The 14,660-nt window shown below is 57.1% G+C and overlaps 2 protein-coding genes across 2 annotated transcripts; both read right to left on the bottom strand.

The window, feature by feature from the left end:
• Positions 1 to 841: 841 nt before the first annotated feature.
• On the bottom strand, positions 842 to 7,246 carry CLDN15 (claudin 15). Its single transcript, XM_017533520.1, has 4 exons — positions 6,522 to 7,246; positions 3,087 to 3,251; positions 1,538 to 1,619; positions 842 to 1,433 (listed from the first exon to the last, which is right to left on the bottom strand). Exons 1-4 carry the CDS (start codon positions 6,736 to 6,738, stop codon positions 1,163 to 1,165), a joined length of 735 nt encoding a protein of 244 aa, XP_017389009.1. The 5' UTR covers positions 6,739 to 7,246; the 3' UTR covers positions 842 to 1,162.
• A 1,562-nt stretch (positions 7,247 to 8,808) lies between these two features.
• On the bottom strand, positions 8,809 to 14,383 carry FIS1 (fission, mitochondrial 1). Its single transcript, XM_017533521.2, has 5 exons — positions 14,225 to 14,383; positions 13,263 to 13,395; positions 10,017 to 10,093; positions 9,347 to 9,452; positions 8,809 to 9,106 (listed from the first exon to the last, which is right to left on the bottom strand). Exons 1-5 carry the CDS (start codon positions 14,267 to 14,269, stop codon positions 9,009 to 9,011), a joined length of 459 nt encoding a protein of 152 aa, XP_017389010.1. The 5' UTR covers positions 14,270 to 14,383; the 3' UTR covers positions 8,809 to 9,008.
• Positions 14,384 to 14,660: the final 277 nt, after the last annotated feature.

Genomic DNA, 14,660 nt, shown 5'->3' with positions numbered 1-14,660 from the left:
GGCATCTCTGTCACTCAGACTGGAGTGTAGTGGTTCAATCACAGCTCACTGCAGCCTCCAACTTCTGGGTTCAAGTGACCATCCCACCTCAGCCTCCTGAGTAGCTGGGACTACAGGTGCACACCAACATGGTCGGCTAATTTTTGTATTTTCTTAGTAGGGAAGGGGTTTCACCATATTGGCCAGGCTGGTCTCGAACTCCTCCCAGCCCTCAGCCTTCCAGAGTGCTGGGATTACAGGGGTGAGGTACTGAGCCTGGCCTGTGTCGTCTTAAGTGGGTACAGCTCTGAGCTCAGTACCCACTGGGCCTGCACCAAACCCACCCACAACCCAGCACCTTACCTGAGCTGGACACCACCGAGGTGCACACAGACACCCCCCCCCCGCCCCCCCGCCCACGGACCTCCAGAGACTCTTCTGGAAGGTGCTACATCTTCCCCGGAGAAATGCCCCTGCGCCAGTCCCAGTTAATGTGGAACAGAATTTCAAGAGGCTCATCACTCCTGGTATCCATCCACGCTCAGGCCCAGGGCGCGCAGCTCTGCTCTAGACTGGCCTAGGTGAGTGAAAGGGGCGGCTCGGGACCTCAGGCTGGCCAGGGGCCACCTCTGCTATTTCCAGTTTCCTGGAGCAGGGGCTTCCGGGATCTGCTCCTTGGTGACTCTTATCAGCAATTATGTGCCACTCGCGAAATCATTTGCAACGCCTCTTCTATTTTGCTGTATGACAGCCCCAAAGTGGTGGATAGGGTGACAGTCTGGGGTCCGAGACCTGAACCGACCCCTGGTGCCACCCCCCCACCCCTTGGCTTGGCCGGCCGCTTCTGACACCCTCAAGCCTGAACGGTCACAATATACATTTATTAGTATTTATACAGAATACAAACGTTCGAGGACACCTCCGTCCCCTTCACAGCCCAGAGCCCAGGCTCAGAAGATGAGGGATCCAGCCTCAGGGGGGCATGCAACTTCCCAAGAGCGGTTCTTGGCCTGGGGGGGGCGTGGCCGGGGTGAGGCTCCGACCGGGGAGGCGTGGCCTGTGGGGCGTGGCTCCGGCGTGGGGCGTTGCCGGCCCCTGAAGTTTCTACAGGGGAATGGGCCCCGGCCAGGACCCCTCTCCACGGGGCAGTGATAAGGACAGTGGAGCCCACGGGACAGAGCTGCTACACGTAGGCGTTTTTGCCGTATTTGTCAAAGCTGCTGTCGTCTTCTTGGTCCGAGATGGTGACTGGCTTCACGGACAGTGGAGCCCCGTAAGGCAGCCGGGCGCTGCGGGGCGGGGCCCCGGTCAGAGCTGGGGTGTCGCCCTCTCCCCAACCCTGCTCGGTATCCTCATCAGAGCCACAGCAGCAGGTGGAGCAGAGGCAGAGGCCGCCCAGCATGGAGATCAGGGAGGCGCTCCAGCCCAGGTAGAGGGCGGGGCCCAGCTCGTACCTGTGCACAAGGGCGGCCCGGGGGTGGGGGGCACCGTCAGGCGCCAGCGCAGTGGGCAGGGCTGACTCCCACCCGCTGCCCCGAGGGTGGGTTCCCTCACTCACTTGGTTCCGGGATACAGGGGGTCGAAGAAGTCCCTGGTGATGTTGAAGGCGTACCAGGAGATGGCCACCATCCCGCAGATACCTGGGGGCAGGAGGACGACCCCAGTCCAGGGGGAGGGATAGTGGGCGAGGAGGCTTTGCGGGAGAGGCAGGCAGGGGCTGTCCGGAGTAGGATGGGGGCACCAAGTCCAAGAGCAGCAATTTAACTCAGTCATTTCTCCCCGCCCAGCTTATAAGCCTTCCTCCTTCCTGCGGTCAAATTCTGAAAGTAGCCCTCAGGCTCCAGCCCACCCTGCTCATCTCCCACTACCTCGACCTCTTCCTGCCTGTCCTCAGTCCCAGACCTGCCTAGTTCATGCTCATCTCTAAGGCCTTATCTCCTCACCCAGAGTCCCATCCAAATCCCAACCACCCTTGAAGCCCAGCTGGTGCCCTGGGAGCCCAGGGTGGTCCTTTCCTGCAGCCAGGCAGACCCCCAGGCTAGCACCACCCCACTCACTGGGAGCTTGTCCTCTTGCAAGCCACCTGACCTTTCTGGGCCCGTTTCACCTCTGGAAAACAGGGCAGTACCCACCCTACCTCAAAGGCTTATTGTGAGGCGATGGTGCAGGAATGTTCTGCAAACCGAAAAGCCACAGCCAGATGGCTTTTTTTTTTTTTTTTTTGCTGAGACAGGGTCTCACTATGTTGCCCAGGCTGGTCTGGAACTCCTGGGCTCAAGCCAGTTGTCCCACCTTGGCTTTGTTTTTTTGTGTTTTTCTGTGTTTTTTGGACAGAGTCTTGCTCTGTTGCCCAGGCTGGAGTGCAGTGGCATGATCTCAGCTCACTGCAACCTCTGTCTCCCAGGTTCAAGTGACTCTCCTGCCTCAGCCTCTGAGTTGGGACTACAGGTGCCCGCCACCATGCCTGGCTATTTTTTTGAAACAGTGTCTCGTTCTGTCACCAGGCTGGAGTGCAGTGGTGCGATCTCAGCTCGCTGCAACCTCCACCTCCCAGGTTCAAGCGATTCTCCTGCCTTAGCCTCCCAAGCAACTGAGACTACAGGTGCCCGTCACCATGCCTGGCTAATTTTTTTTTTTTTTTTTTGGTATCTTAGTGGAGACGGGGTTTCACCATGTTGGCCAGGATGGTCTCGATCTCCTGACCTTGTGATCTGCCTGCCTCGGTTTCCCAAAGTGCTGGGATTACAGGCACAAGCCGCACGCCCAGTGGTATGGCACTGTGTGTGTGTGTGTGGTAATGTGCGCCCTAACTCTGCTCCCCAGCCAGAGTGCAAGCTCCCAGAGGCAGCCACTCACTCTCATCTTTGAAGTCCCTCCCACACCTGGCAGAGGCTGGCCCTTACTGGGAGCTCAAGAAACACTGGGGTTGGGCTGATTTGCAGCCAAGGGATTTGGGGAGTATGGACGAGGGAGAGGTGAGCAGGTGTCTGAACAGCGGGCTAGGGGAGGCGAGCGTGAGGAGTGAGAATTGGAGATGAGTGGAGGACAAAGCAGCCTGGAGTCTGCGGCCCAGGGGGACCCCCGCCCCATCACCTTCCCCCAGTTACCGGCCAGGATGTGGAGGGCCCCTGCAGTGGCCGCCAGCTTGGCTTTCCTGGAGAGCTCCAGACTTCCAATGTTGGTGCAGCGCAGGCCCACTATGCCTAGCAAGAGGCCGAGGAAGCCCAGGAAGATGGCGGTGATCATGAGCGCCCGGCAGGCCTGAATATACCCTGGGGGTGGGGGCAGAGTCGTCAGCCTTTCCCATCTTTTCACCCCTCTGTGATGGAGCCAGCCCAACAGCCCCTTGACATCTTTTTTTCTTTTTGAGATGGAGTCTCAGAAGACTGCACTCACCCATGATGGAGTTCAGTGACACATTCTCAGCTCACTGAAACCTCCACCTTCTGGGTTCAAGTGATTCTCCTGCCTCAGCCTCCCCAGTAGCTGGGAATACAGACATGCACCACCATGCCTGGCTAATTTTTGTATTTTTAGTAGAGACAGGGTTTCACCATGTTGTCCAGACTGGTCTCAAACTCCTGACCTCTGCACATCTTGGCCTCCCAAAGTTACAGGCGTTGAGCCACTGTACTTGGCCCCCCTCACTTGCTTGCTCTTGTACCTAACAGTCCCCAAGTCCTCTCATTCCCCTGGGCTCCTCCAACCTACCCAGCTGCAGTCACCCCTCCCTCCTTAGGCATCTGGGCCCCTCCTGCCCCGCTCCCCACTCCTCCCATGCACCTGGTGCGCTTTGCTTGTGCCTGGGTTACAGGCTTTCTCCTGGGCACTCCCAACACCTAGGCTGGGCAACTCTTTGTTCTGGGGGCCGTCCTGGGCACTGCGGGATGTTCAGAAGCCTCCCTGGCCTCTATCCACGGGGTGCCAGTAGCAACCCCCTCCCCACAAGCTGTGACGATCACTGTGCAGCCACCCACTGAGAATCACGGCTCTATCGAGTTGCTCTTGTGTTGCTGGGTATTACAGAACCCACAGCTAAGCACTGCTGTTGCCTTCCCCATGATTCCACTCCAAGTCTTCCTTGAGTGCCTAGCACAGCGCTGGAGATAAGGGGCAGCAGTGCTGTACAGCAGAGGGTCTAGGGCAGTTTTTTTTTTTTTTTTTAAACAGTCTTTCTCTGTCGCCCAGGCTGGCGTGCAATGGCGCAATCTCAGTTCACTGCAACCCCTGCCTCCCGGGTTCACGTGATACTCCTGCTTCAGTCTCCCAGGTAGCTGGGATTATGGGCACATGCTACCACGCCCAGCTAATTTTTTGTATCTTTTGTAGAGACGGGGTTTTAACATGTTGTCCAGGCTGGTCTCAAACTCCTGACCTTGTGATCCACCTGCCTCGTCCTCCCAAAGTGTTGGGATTACAGGCGTGAGCCACCACACCCAGCCTAGGGCAGTTTTAGAGACAGGGTCTTGCTTTGTCCGCAGGCTGGAGTGTAGTGGTGCCACCACAGCTCATCCTTGCAGCCTTGATTGAACTCCTGGGTGCGGGTGATTCTCCTGCCTCAGCCTCGAGAGGAGCTCAGGTTACAGGCGTGAACCACCACACCCGGTTGAGTTTCTGATGTGGAAGGTGGGATACCTGGGCTCAGGACTGATCCTGGCAGTCTAGCTCAGTCTTTCAGTGCCTCAGTTTCCCTTTTCTCAGAGCTGGAGGCTGCTGGCTCCCTCTCTGGCTTCTCCCTTCTCCTCCCTTCTCTGTCTTTGATAGTTGCCAAGCACTGCCAAGGACCTTGCACCCCTTTTCCGGGTGGGGCATAACCGTTGGTGCTGAAGGGGAAAGGCTGGCCCCTGGCAGGAGATGAAGGGTGCAGAGTCGGGGGGTAGGCAGGAGGGGCAAAGTTCTCTGGGAGTACTTTCTTCCTCCAGCCACTCCCTCTGGGGCTGACACCGGCTGTGCGTCCCCAGGTAGCTCTGGAGTCAAAGGAGAGGCTCTGGAAGTGCCTGAAGGCACATGGACGGTGTGGCAGGGATTGGGGTACAACTTTGGGAGATGCAGTCAGGTCCGTCTCCCAGGACCACACCCGCTGTGGAGTCAGAGTCCCGGCTCCCTTCTCCTGCCTGTGAGATTCGGGGTGGGGTGCTCTACCTTGCCAAGGCCTTTCAGCTTCTGTAACGGTTCCCCCCACCTCCCCATGGTGGAAATAACATAGACAGAACCACCTACCCCAAGGCCTGGAACCCCACCACCCTCTACCCCATGCCCTGGGGACTCTGGCACTGTCATGCAATTCCCAAGGGGGGCCCTCTTGGGTACGCAGGCTCACAGCAGAGCCACCTCCCCATAGCACGGGGTGTCTGAGGAGTGGATGTCGGGGCTACCTCCAATGTCCCTTCTGGCCACTCAACACTCTAGGCTTCTGGCCCAGGTTTGTACTCGGCTTTTAGAGGGTTTTTCTTGGTGGGGGGGCGCCTGCCCTGCACAGTCAGTCCTGGAGAGGAGGAAAACACAAAGCCTTTGCCGGTGCTTCCCAGGAGGGGCTGGGTGTAGTGGGGGCACAGGAGACCCACTCAGACCCCCTGACTGCTCAGAGCAGCTCCGACATCCCTGAGGGCGGTTTCTCTAAGCCCCACTTCATGTGCAGCGTGGCCCTCAGTGCCTTCCCTGCCACGCGGTGCCTGGAGAGCGGGCTGGCCCCGAAGGACCCAGGAGAGCGTGGAGCGGCGCCTCTCGAAGTTCACAGACACCAGGGCTATCTCTGGCATAGTATCAGACTGAGGAGAGACTGCCCTGGGGAACAGTGGGGTGTCCTCATCCTAGGGGGTGAGCAGGGAGTGGGAGGTGCTGCAGCTGCAGAAAGAACTCTCTTGGCCCCAAAGAGCTGTTGGCTCCAGCCTTCTAAGACCCCAGAAAGACGCTGTCCTGGAAGCCCCACACACCTGCACGCACAACACCCCTCACTGTAGACGCCCAACCTGCAACTTGCAAGACGCCTCCCTTCACCAGGGCCCTTTAGATGTCAGCCGGACAAGGAGGCCAGTGTCCCCGATAGTGAGGCTGGGGAGGCTGGGGAGCCTGGAAGTTCATCAACCTCCCAGAGTCCAAGATGGGCCCCCCATCCTGCCCACCCCAGCAATCCCACCCCCAAAACATGCTCGACTGTATGAGTGCCTGTGTGTGTTAACCTCACATTAACATTTGCACTTTCTCAGACACCTGTGAACTAGGACTCACCCTAACCTCACAGGTGGGTGAGATGAAGCTCATTTCATCACTTGCCCATGGCATAGAGCTGGGAAAGCAGTCTGATTCTGGTGCCCGCACCTGTAACAGCTAAAAGCGCCACACTAGCATAGGGGTCCACGTGTGACAAGGTCTTCACTCCAGTTCCAGGCAGGGGCTGCCCCCGGCACTTCTGACTGCAGGAACCCAGACCCCCAGAGCTGAATCCAGGGCTCCCTGCATCCTCACGGCAGCACCCCCCCTCCCCTGGGGTCTCTGCTGCTTCCCCACTGCCCTCTCTCCCCGGAGCGATCCCCACCCCATACCAGAGAGGGCCAGCAAGGACGGGAACTCCCAGCAGTTGTAGACGCCCAGGGAATCGGTGGCACAGCTAAACCAGAGGTTCTCGAAGATGGTGTTGGTGGTGATGACGCTCCCGTGCACGGTGGACACTCGCCAGTAGCTGTTTGGCAGCGTCACCCCCAGCATCAGCAGCCCCACAGCGGCCAGGAAGAAGCCAAACGTTTCCACAGCCATCGACATGGTGGGATGCAGGGCCCCGGGGGCCTGGTGCCCCAGAGAGGGGGAGGGGCGGAACCCCTAGGGAACTGGCAGGGGCCGCGCTAAGAGGTGTCTGGGCAGGCTGGGGGGGAGCTGGCCTCTGCCTCAGCCTCCTTCTTCCTCCGGCTCAGGTCCGTCTCTACTTTCTGCCTCCAGGTTTCCGCCTCCCTCCCGCTCTCTGGGTCTCTCCGCTTCCTGGCAGGTCAGAGGAATGAGCTAAGCCTGCGCGAGGCAGCTGTTGACTAGATGGAAGGAATAACCGAAACGGGCCAAAAGTCCACTCCCTCCCCCCAGCCTCTGGGCTGCCCCGGGCTCCCCGCCCCATGAGGGTGGGGGGGCAGACTTACCCTGGAGCCACAGACGGATACGGCCAAGGTGGGGCCCCCCAAGGGAGACACTGGGAACTGAGGGGAAGTGTCTGTCTCTGACTCAGCTTTCATCGGGGGCCAGAGAACGGAGTAAGAGGGACAAGGAGCGAAAAGATGACAGAGACAGATGTGAGAGCAACAAGGGACAGACAGAATGAGGAGCAGCCTTCAGTGGAGAAGGATGGAGGGACCGTGAGAACAATCTGACCCTCGCAGACCTAGGTGTTGGGGCATTCGAGTCTCTAAGGAAGATGAATGTGGATGAGGGGACAGGAGGCTGGGAGACACACAGCCCTGGGCTCCAACCAGCCTGGACTGGAACTTAGCCCCCAATTCCTTCACCAAGGCTACTCAGCCAGGGATCTCAGTCCCCTGAGCTTGCCTCTGCTCCGTCAGTGACAGGCCCGACTGCTCACTGCATGGGCAGTAGGGAGAAGTGGGGCGAAGTGGGGCGAAGTGGGGCCAGGGGCCGGGTGCCGTGGCTCTCGCCTGTAAAGCCAGCACTTTGGGAGGCTGGGCTGAGAGGACTGCTTGAACTCAGGAGTTCAAGACCAGCGGGGAAACACACTAAGACCTCAATGGGACCAGGGATTCAAGCTCCCCCCCAACCGCCACAGTGCTGCCTACTCGGCCCTGGGGACTGTCCTGGGTGTGAGCGCCGCAGGGCTCAGTAAGGCCACCAAGGAGTTGCTCTCGCCCAAAACTCCAGTTTCCTCCTAAGTTGATCTTTGACTCAGCATCGAGCCTGGTCCTGCTGCAAGCGGCCTGGAGCGTGATCCTGTGGCTGAGCTCTGCGACCTGTTCTCAGTTATCAGCAACTGCCACCGGCTCGATCCACAAATGATGATGGATTAGCAGCCTCTGGGTCCCCATCTGGAGCCAGTGCAGAGCACCTGTCGCAGGGCAGACACTCTCATCTCCTGCTCTGGTTCCCTTGGGCTCAGTCCCTGGAGGCCATCAGCGCTGCCTGCTCACCTACCTGGCCCCGCTGGGCTCCTCCAGCCTCTCCCAGCCTCTCCTAAGGTGTCTCCTCCCTACCCCTGGCCAGGCTGGCCTGGCCTGTGGAACGAGAGGTATGCAGTGAAGCAAAACAGGCCCATGCGGAGCCTGGCACCAGGTGGGGAGGCTGGCCAGATGGGGCTGGGTCCTGACCTTCCAGCCCACAGGCGAGAGCTGAGGCGCCCTGGGCTCTGACCTCTCCTGGGACCGCTGCCTACTCCGTGACAGAGGCAGCTTTCCTTCCCCCACAGGCCCCCCCCTCCCTGGAGGAGGAGGTGGTAGGAGGAAGGGGAGGCCACAGGAAGACAAAGGGAGGGAAGGGCGGGGTAGAGGAAGAATCCAAGGGGTGCCTGCTGTGGAAAACCCCAGAGAGGCAGCTGAGTGGGTCAGAGGAGAAGGCCAGCCTGAAGCCTGGCCTGACCCCACAGTTCTGCCCGCTCCTGCTCAGGTCACTGCCTTCTCCCAGGACTCTGCGATCATGGAAAAGCCCCATGTATTCAAGCTGCCCGGCACTCTCAAGGACATGGCTTCAGGGAAGGGAGGAAGGGTGTGGGCTCTGGGCTGCTCAGTGGACAAAGCCTGTGCCAACCTGGAGGGCAGAGGCAGGAAAGAACCACAAGTAGCGCCTCTGTACCCTGCGTCCAGCGTTCGGAACCCACCCCTCCTCTCAATGCAGACACAGAGGTTCCCAAGCCACAGCCCCGTTTTATTTACACTCATCCCAAAGTGCATGATTTGGGGCTGAAGGACAAGGGGTCTCAGGGGAGCAGAAGTTAGTTGAAGGCCACAGAGGACAGACATGGGGGTGCAGGGGGAGAACAGGGAAGGGACAGCAAGGACAGACGGGCCCTCCTGGAGCGTCCTCCACGGGCTCCCACGCGTCCTTCAGGATTTGGACTTGGACACAGCTAGTCCAATGAGTCCAGCCAGGCCTGCCACACCCAGGGCCATGCCGCCCACGATGGCCATGCCCACCAGTCCATCTGGGGAAGGAAAGGGACACTGTCAGGAGCCCCGCCCGTGCAGGGACCCTGACCGTCCCCTTCCACCAGCCCTGCTCCTCAACAGATGTGCACCTCTACCTGGAGTTGCAGGGCAAGGGAATCCCAGAACGGGAAGGGGTAGGGCTGAGGAGGGGCTGCCTGGAGGGGTTCATTTACAGAGAAACCAAAGCACCCACGCGTGGGGAGGAGAGGGCTGAACAAAGGAGCCAGGGCTGTCACCTTTCTTCATGGCCTTGTCAATGAGCCGCTCCAGTTCCTTGGCCTGGTTGTTCTCGGGCTCTGTCTGCAGCAGCCCTCGGACGTACTTTAAAGCCTTCTCATACTCCTATGCTCGGGGAAACATGCTCATTAGATACACCTTCGAGTTTGTTTTTTTTTTTTTAAATAAGAGATGGGGTCTCACTCTGCTGGCCAAGCTGGAGTGCAGCATTGCGATCACTGCTCACTGCAGCCTCAAACTCCCAGGCTCAGGCAATCCTCTCGCCTCAGCCTCCCAAGTAGCCAGGATTACAGGTGCCAGCCACTGGGCCAGCTACAGCTCAGTATCCCACAACTCCTGCCCACCTGAAGGACCTTCCCTTCTTCAGCCCTGGGGGCTCCTCCCTCAACCTCCACCCCTCCCCTCCCTCCAGCCCCACCCCACGGAGTAGAGTCCACAAACTAAACCACCCCAACTCTGCGGGAGATAACACTGCAAGGCTTGGGCCTGCACCCAACCTCCTGACGTCACCCTCCTCCCCACACCCTCAGCACTCTGATCTTCCCTCGGAGTCCTGATCTGACACCTCTCCGCACCTCTGCATCCCTTCAGCCTCCCTGGCCCTGGAGGACAGCAGTAAGGAGGTACTGCAGCCCCCAGAGGAGGGTGAAGGGGAGGGCCCCGCCTCACCTTGAGCCGGTAGTTCCCCACAGCCAGGTAGAAGACGTAATCCCGCTGTTCCTCTTTGCTTCCTTTGGGCAGCAGCTCTGGGGGAGGGGCAGGGAAGAGGGTAAGAACTGCTTCATCCATTTCCTAATACTGTGTCCCAGAGGCCCCTTCCACTCTCTGAATGCCTCTGCGATCTTGGGAGGGTCACTGTCCTGAGCCTCCCTTTCAGCTCCAGTCACTCCCAGCACCTCTAGCTGGAGCTCTGGGGCAGGGTGAACCCCAGCTGCCCCAACAGTCCAGTGACAGAGCATCCCTTTATCAGTATTACAGCCGACTGGTCCATCCAACTGAACAGAGGAAATCGGGGCCTTGGAGAAGCCAAAGGCAGCGCGACTCAAGTTCTGGCATCTGTGGTACTTTTTTTTTTTTTTTTTTGAGAAGGAGTTTTGCTCTTGTTGCCCAGGCTGGAGTGCAGTGGTGTGATCTCAGCTCACTGCAACCTCTGCCTCCCGGATTCAAGCAATTTTCCTGCCTGAGCCTCCCAAGTAGCTGGAATTACAGGCACCCACCACCACACTCAGCTAATTTCTGTATTTTCAATAGAGATGGGGTTTCACCATCTTGGCCAGGCTGGTCTCAAACTCCTGACCTCAGGTGATCTGCCTGCCTCGCCCTCCTAAAGTGCTGCTGCTGTGGTTTTAACTATAATGCTTGCTGTCCAATTATTTTTTAAAAAAATGTTAGGACTCCCCCTTAAAAAAATCAGCTCAAAACTCACCTTCAATTAGCCTTCCCTGAAGACCTCACCTGACTTTTCCTTCCTTCCTTCCTTCCTTCTTTCCTTCCTCTCTCTCTTTCCTTCTTCTTTCTTTCCTTCCCCTCTTTCCTTTTGAGACAGGGTCTCGCCCTGTCACTCAGGCTGGAGCACAGTAGCACATCCATGCCTCACTGCAGCCTCAACTCCTGGGCTCAGTGGTCCTCTTGCCTCTGCCTCCTGAGTAGCTGGGACTATAAGCGCACACCACCACACCTGGCTAATTAAAAACTTTTTGTTATAGAGACAGGCCAGGTGTGGTGGCTCACTCCTGTAATCCCAGTACTTTGGGAGCCCAAGGCAGGTGGATCACTTGAGCTCAGGAGTTTGAGACCAGACTGGGTAACATAGTGAGGCCTTGTCTTTATTTGTAACAAAAAAATTTTTAATGAAATGAAAAATAATCAAACATTAGCTAGACATGGTGGCAGGCGCCTGTAGTCCCAGTTACTTGGGAGGCTGAGGCAGGAGGATCACTTGAACCGGGAGGCAGAGGTTGCACTGAGCCAAGATTGCGCCACTGCACTCCAGCCTGGCTACAGAGCAAGACTCCATCTCAAAAAAAAAAAAAAAAAAAAAAAAAAAAAAAAAAAAAAAAAAAAAAAAAGACAAGATTTCCCTATGTTGCCCAGGCTGGTCTCAAATTCCTGGCCTCAAGCCATCCTCTGGCCTTAGCCTCCCAAAGTGCTGAGATTACAGGCATGAGCCACAGAGCCTGGCCCCACTTGACTTTCTTTTTTTCTTTTTTCTTTAGACGGAGTCTTGATCTGTTGCCCAGAGCAGAGTGCAATGGCATGATCTCCGCTAACTGCAACCTCCCCTTCCTGGGTTCAAGCGATTCTCCTGCCTCAGCCTCCTGAGTAGCTGGGAATATAGGCGCATGCCACCACGTCCAGCTAACTTTTGTATTTTTAGTAGAGACGGGGTTTCACCATGTTGGCTAGACTGGTCTCGAACCCCTGACCTCATGATCTGCCCACCTCGGCCTCCCAAAATGCTGGGATTACAGGCGTGAGCCACCTGGCCCCACCTGACCTTCTTAATTCAGAGACTGCCTAGAGGGTAACTGCACTCTATGCACTAGAATTTGTTGCCAAATAGTTTTGCAAGTGTTTATAAATCTTCCTAAGTGTCTGTACTGTCTCCTCAACTAGAGTGGCAACACTTGGAGGGGCCATTTCTTCTACAGCTCCACCCTGCTGCAGAATAAACCTGAAAATCTGAATGGTGAAAGTAGACAAACACACGGTGAAATTATCTGTATGTTTTAAGAAAGAGTCTTATCTTTACAGATTTTCAACAGGCATCCTTCGCTAGCACATCAGCATTCTGTATTCATGGATTCAACCAACCATGGATCAAAAACACTCAGAAAAAAAGATAATTGCATCTATACTGAACATGAACAGATCTTTTTTCTTGCCATTATTCCCTAAACAATACCGTATACTATTTACACAGCACTTACATTGTATTTGGTATTATAAGTAATCTACAGATGATTTAAAGTATATGGGAGAAGATGTGTAAGTTACATGTAACACCACAAACTTGGGTGGCTATTGCTACCTGTGGGGGTGGAGTTCCTAGAACCCATCCCCCACGGATACAGAGGGATGGGTGTATACTGTGTGCTTATAAATTATTACTTGAACAAAAGAAAGGGGCTACAGAGAAATTAAGTGGTTAAGTATTATGGCCTCTGACAAATGCTGACCCACCCAAAACCAATGGGAAATAGGGTTCCAATCCAAAAAGCACAATCTGGCCGCATGCAGTGGCTCAGGCCTGTAATCCCAGCACTTTGGAAGACTTGGGTGGGCGGATCACCTGAGGTCAGGAGTCTGAGACCAGCTTGGCCAACACAGTGAAAGTTTTGTCTACTAAAAATACAAAAATTAGCCAGGTGTGGTGGTGGGCCTGCTAGAACCGGGAGGTGGAGGTTGCAGTGAGCTGGGATAGCACCACTGCACTCCAGCCTGGGAGACAAAGCAAGACTCTGTCTCAAACAAAAACAAAAAGCTAAAAGCACTGTCTGCTCACAAATTTGTAGGACAGTACTCTGTACCTCTTCCATGCCACAAAAGATTCTCAATAGCTACTAACCAAGCAACAAGGTGGTGGTGTTGAGGGGACAGGCATGCGCCTGGGTGTCTCAAAACTGGAGCTTCTAGTCCCAATTCTGCCATTAATTGATTAGCTGCATGACCTCAAGGCGCTTTCCCAGATCAACATAGCCTTGGGGGAACTGGCAGGCTATGACTCTGTCTGGCAAAAACAAGGGTGGGTGGTAAGTAGCCAAAAGTTTAGTGGGAGAAGTCAGGCTAAGTGTAGCCCTTGCTGCAGTAAATCCACCGGAGACAGCTGCGAGGTTCCTGGACTACAGGGGCCCACGTCGTACAGCAGCCCCGATGGCAGCGCGAAGGGGAGAGTTAGGTCGCCCAGTGCCTCACCCTCGAGCAGCGCGATGCCTTTAAGGATGTCATCATTGTACTTGCTCCGCACCAGGCACCAGGCATACTCAAACTGCGTGCTCTTGGACACCGAGCCTGCTGCCTTCTCAGACTGAAATTTCTTTTCAAACTTCTGCCACAGGGGAGGAAAGGAATCATTTAGAAATGAAGGGCGTCAACCATTCTCTATCTGGACACGATGTCGGTCACACCCCATCTCCCTGGCCCTGCCCCCTTTCCCTCGCCGGTCTCAGTATCTGGCACCCCAGCTTCTGCTATCTCCGGGCCCTGGACCCAGGCTTTCGGCTCCTCCAGGCCTGCGGGCCAGCTCTTGGGACACAGGCCCCTAGTCTCCCCTCCCCCCCCGCGGTGCCGAGCGGAGATGCCACCTGGTGGCAGCTCCAGGCACGGCTCCCGGAGCAGCTGACCCGACGGTCGAACAGTAAACACCCTGTCAGAACTGCTCAACAACAGCCCACGCGGTCCTCTTCTGAGGCTGCTGGTCCCATCTTGCCCCACTCTGCCGGGCCTGGACCTTTTAACGTCCAGGAATAGAAGTAGTGCCTACCTCCTAGAGCTACAAAGACAGATCTGGAATGCAATGCCTTAGCACCGTGCGGGACACAATAATACGTGACACCTCATGATGTCACTGTATTCTACCCCCGCTGGAGGAGCGCCCTGACTTCACAGCAGGATCCCACAGCCTGGCAGTGTAACCACTTGGAGCTCCAGGCCCGCAGTCTGTGGTGTAGGGGGCTCAGGACACTACAACCCCCAGGAGCCTCTGAGGCATAGCGGGCCCTTCGGGCAGGAGACAGGCACTGCGGAGGCTGCCGGGAGTCGTAGTTCGGCTTCCCTCAGCCAAGCTGATGCCGGGAGGAGGATTCGGCCAGCTACCTGACTCTCCTCAGGACCCGCCCTCCGACCCTCCTTTTCCCTCTGTCCGGGCCAGGCCTCACCAGCAGGTCCTCCACAGACACCAGCTCGTTCAGTACGGCCTCCATGGCCACTGCCCCCGGGAGCCTCACACCACAATCTACTGTGCCAGAGTCTCCATGGTCCAGTGGCAGGGGCGTAGAGCCACTTCCGGCGTCCGGCGGATGCGGGCCCGACTTGGCGACGCCCCGCCCCTTCCTCCGGCTCAGCTGCGCGGGTGGGGCGGTAGTACGCAGGCTCAGCGGGTACCTCCAGCCCGCGGGATGCGCTCAGGGAGACCTTCCCCAAGTGGGTGATCCCCGGTACCCCAGCCGGTGCCTTCCCCTGTGGAGGCTTCCCCAGGGAAGCCGGAGGCTATGTCTTAGCGGTTAGCCCCCAGGATGAAAACAGCAAACAGAGGAGGGTGGAAAGCCGGCCGGAGATCACATCACTTTAGGTGCCAAGCTGACACCCCGCAGA

The sequence above is a fragment of the Cebus imitator genome, unplaced genomic scaffold (assembly GCF_001604975.1).
Source record: "Cebus imitator isolate Cc_AM_T3 unplaced genomic scaffold, Cebus_imitator-1.0 Scaffold82, whole genome shotgun sequence".
Taxonomy (NCBI): domain Eukaryota; kingdom Metazoa; phylum Chordata; class Mammalia; order Primates; family Cebidae; genus Cebus; species Cebus imitator.
This window is presented reverse-complemented; position numbering and strand designations above follow the sequence as displayed.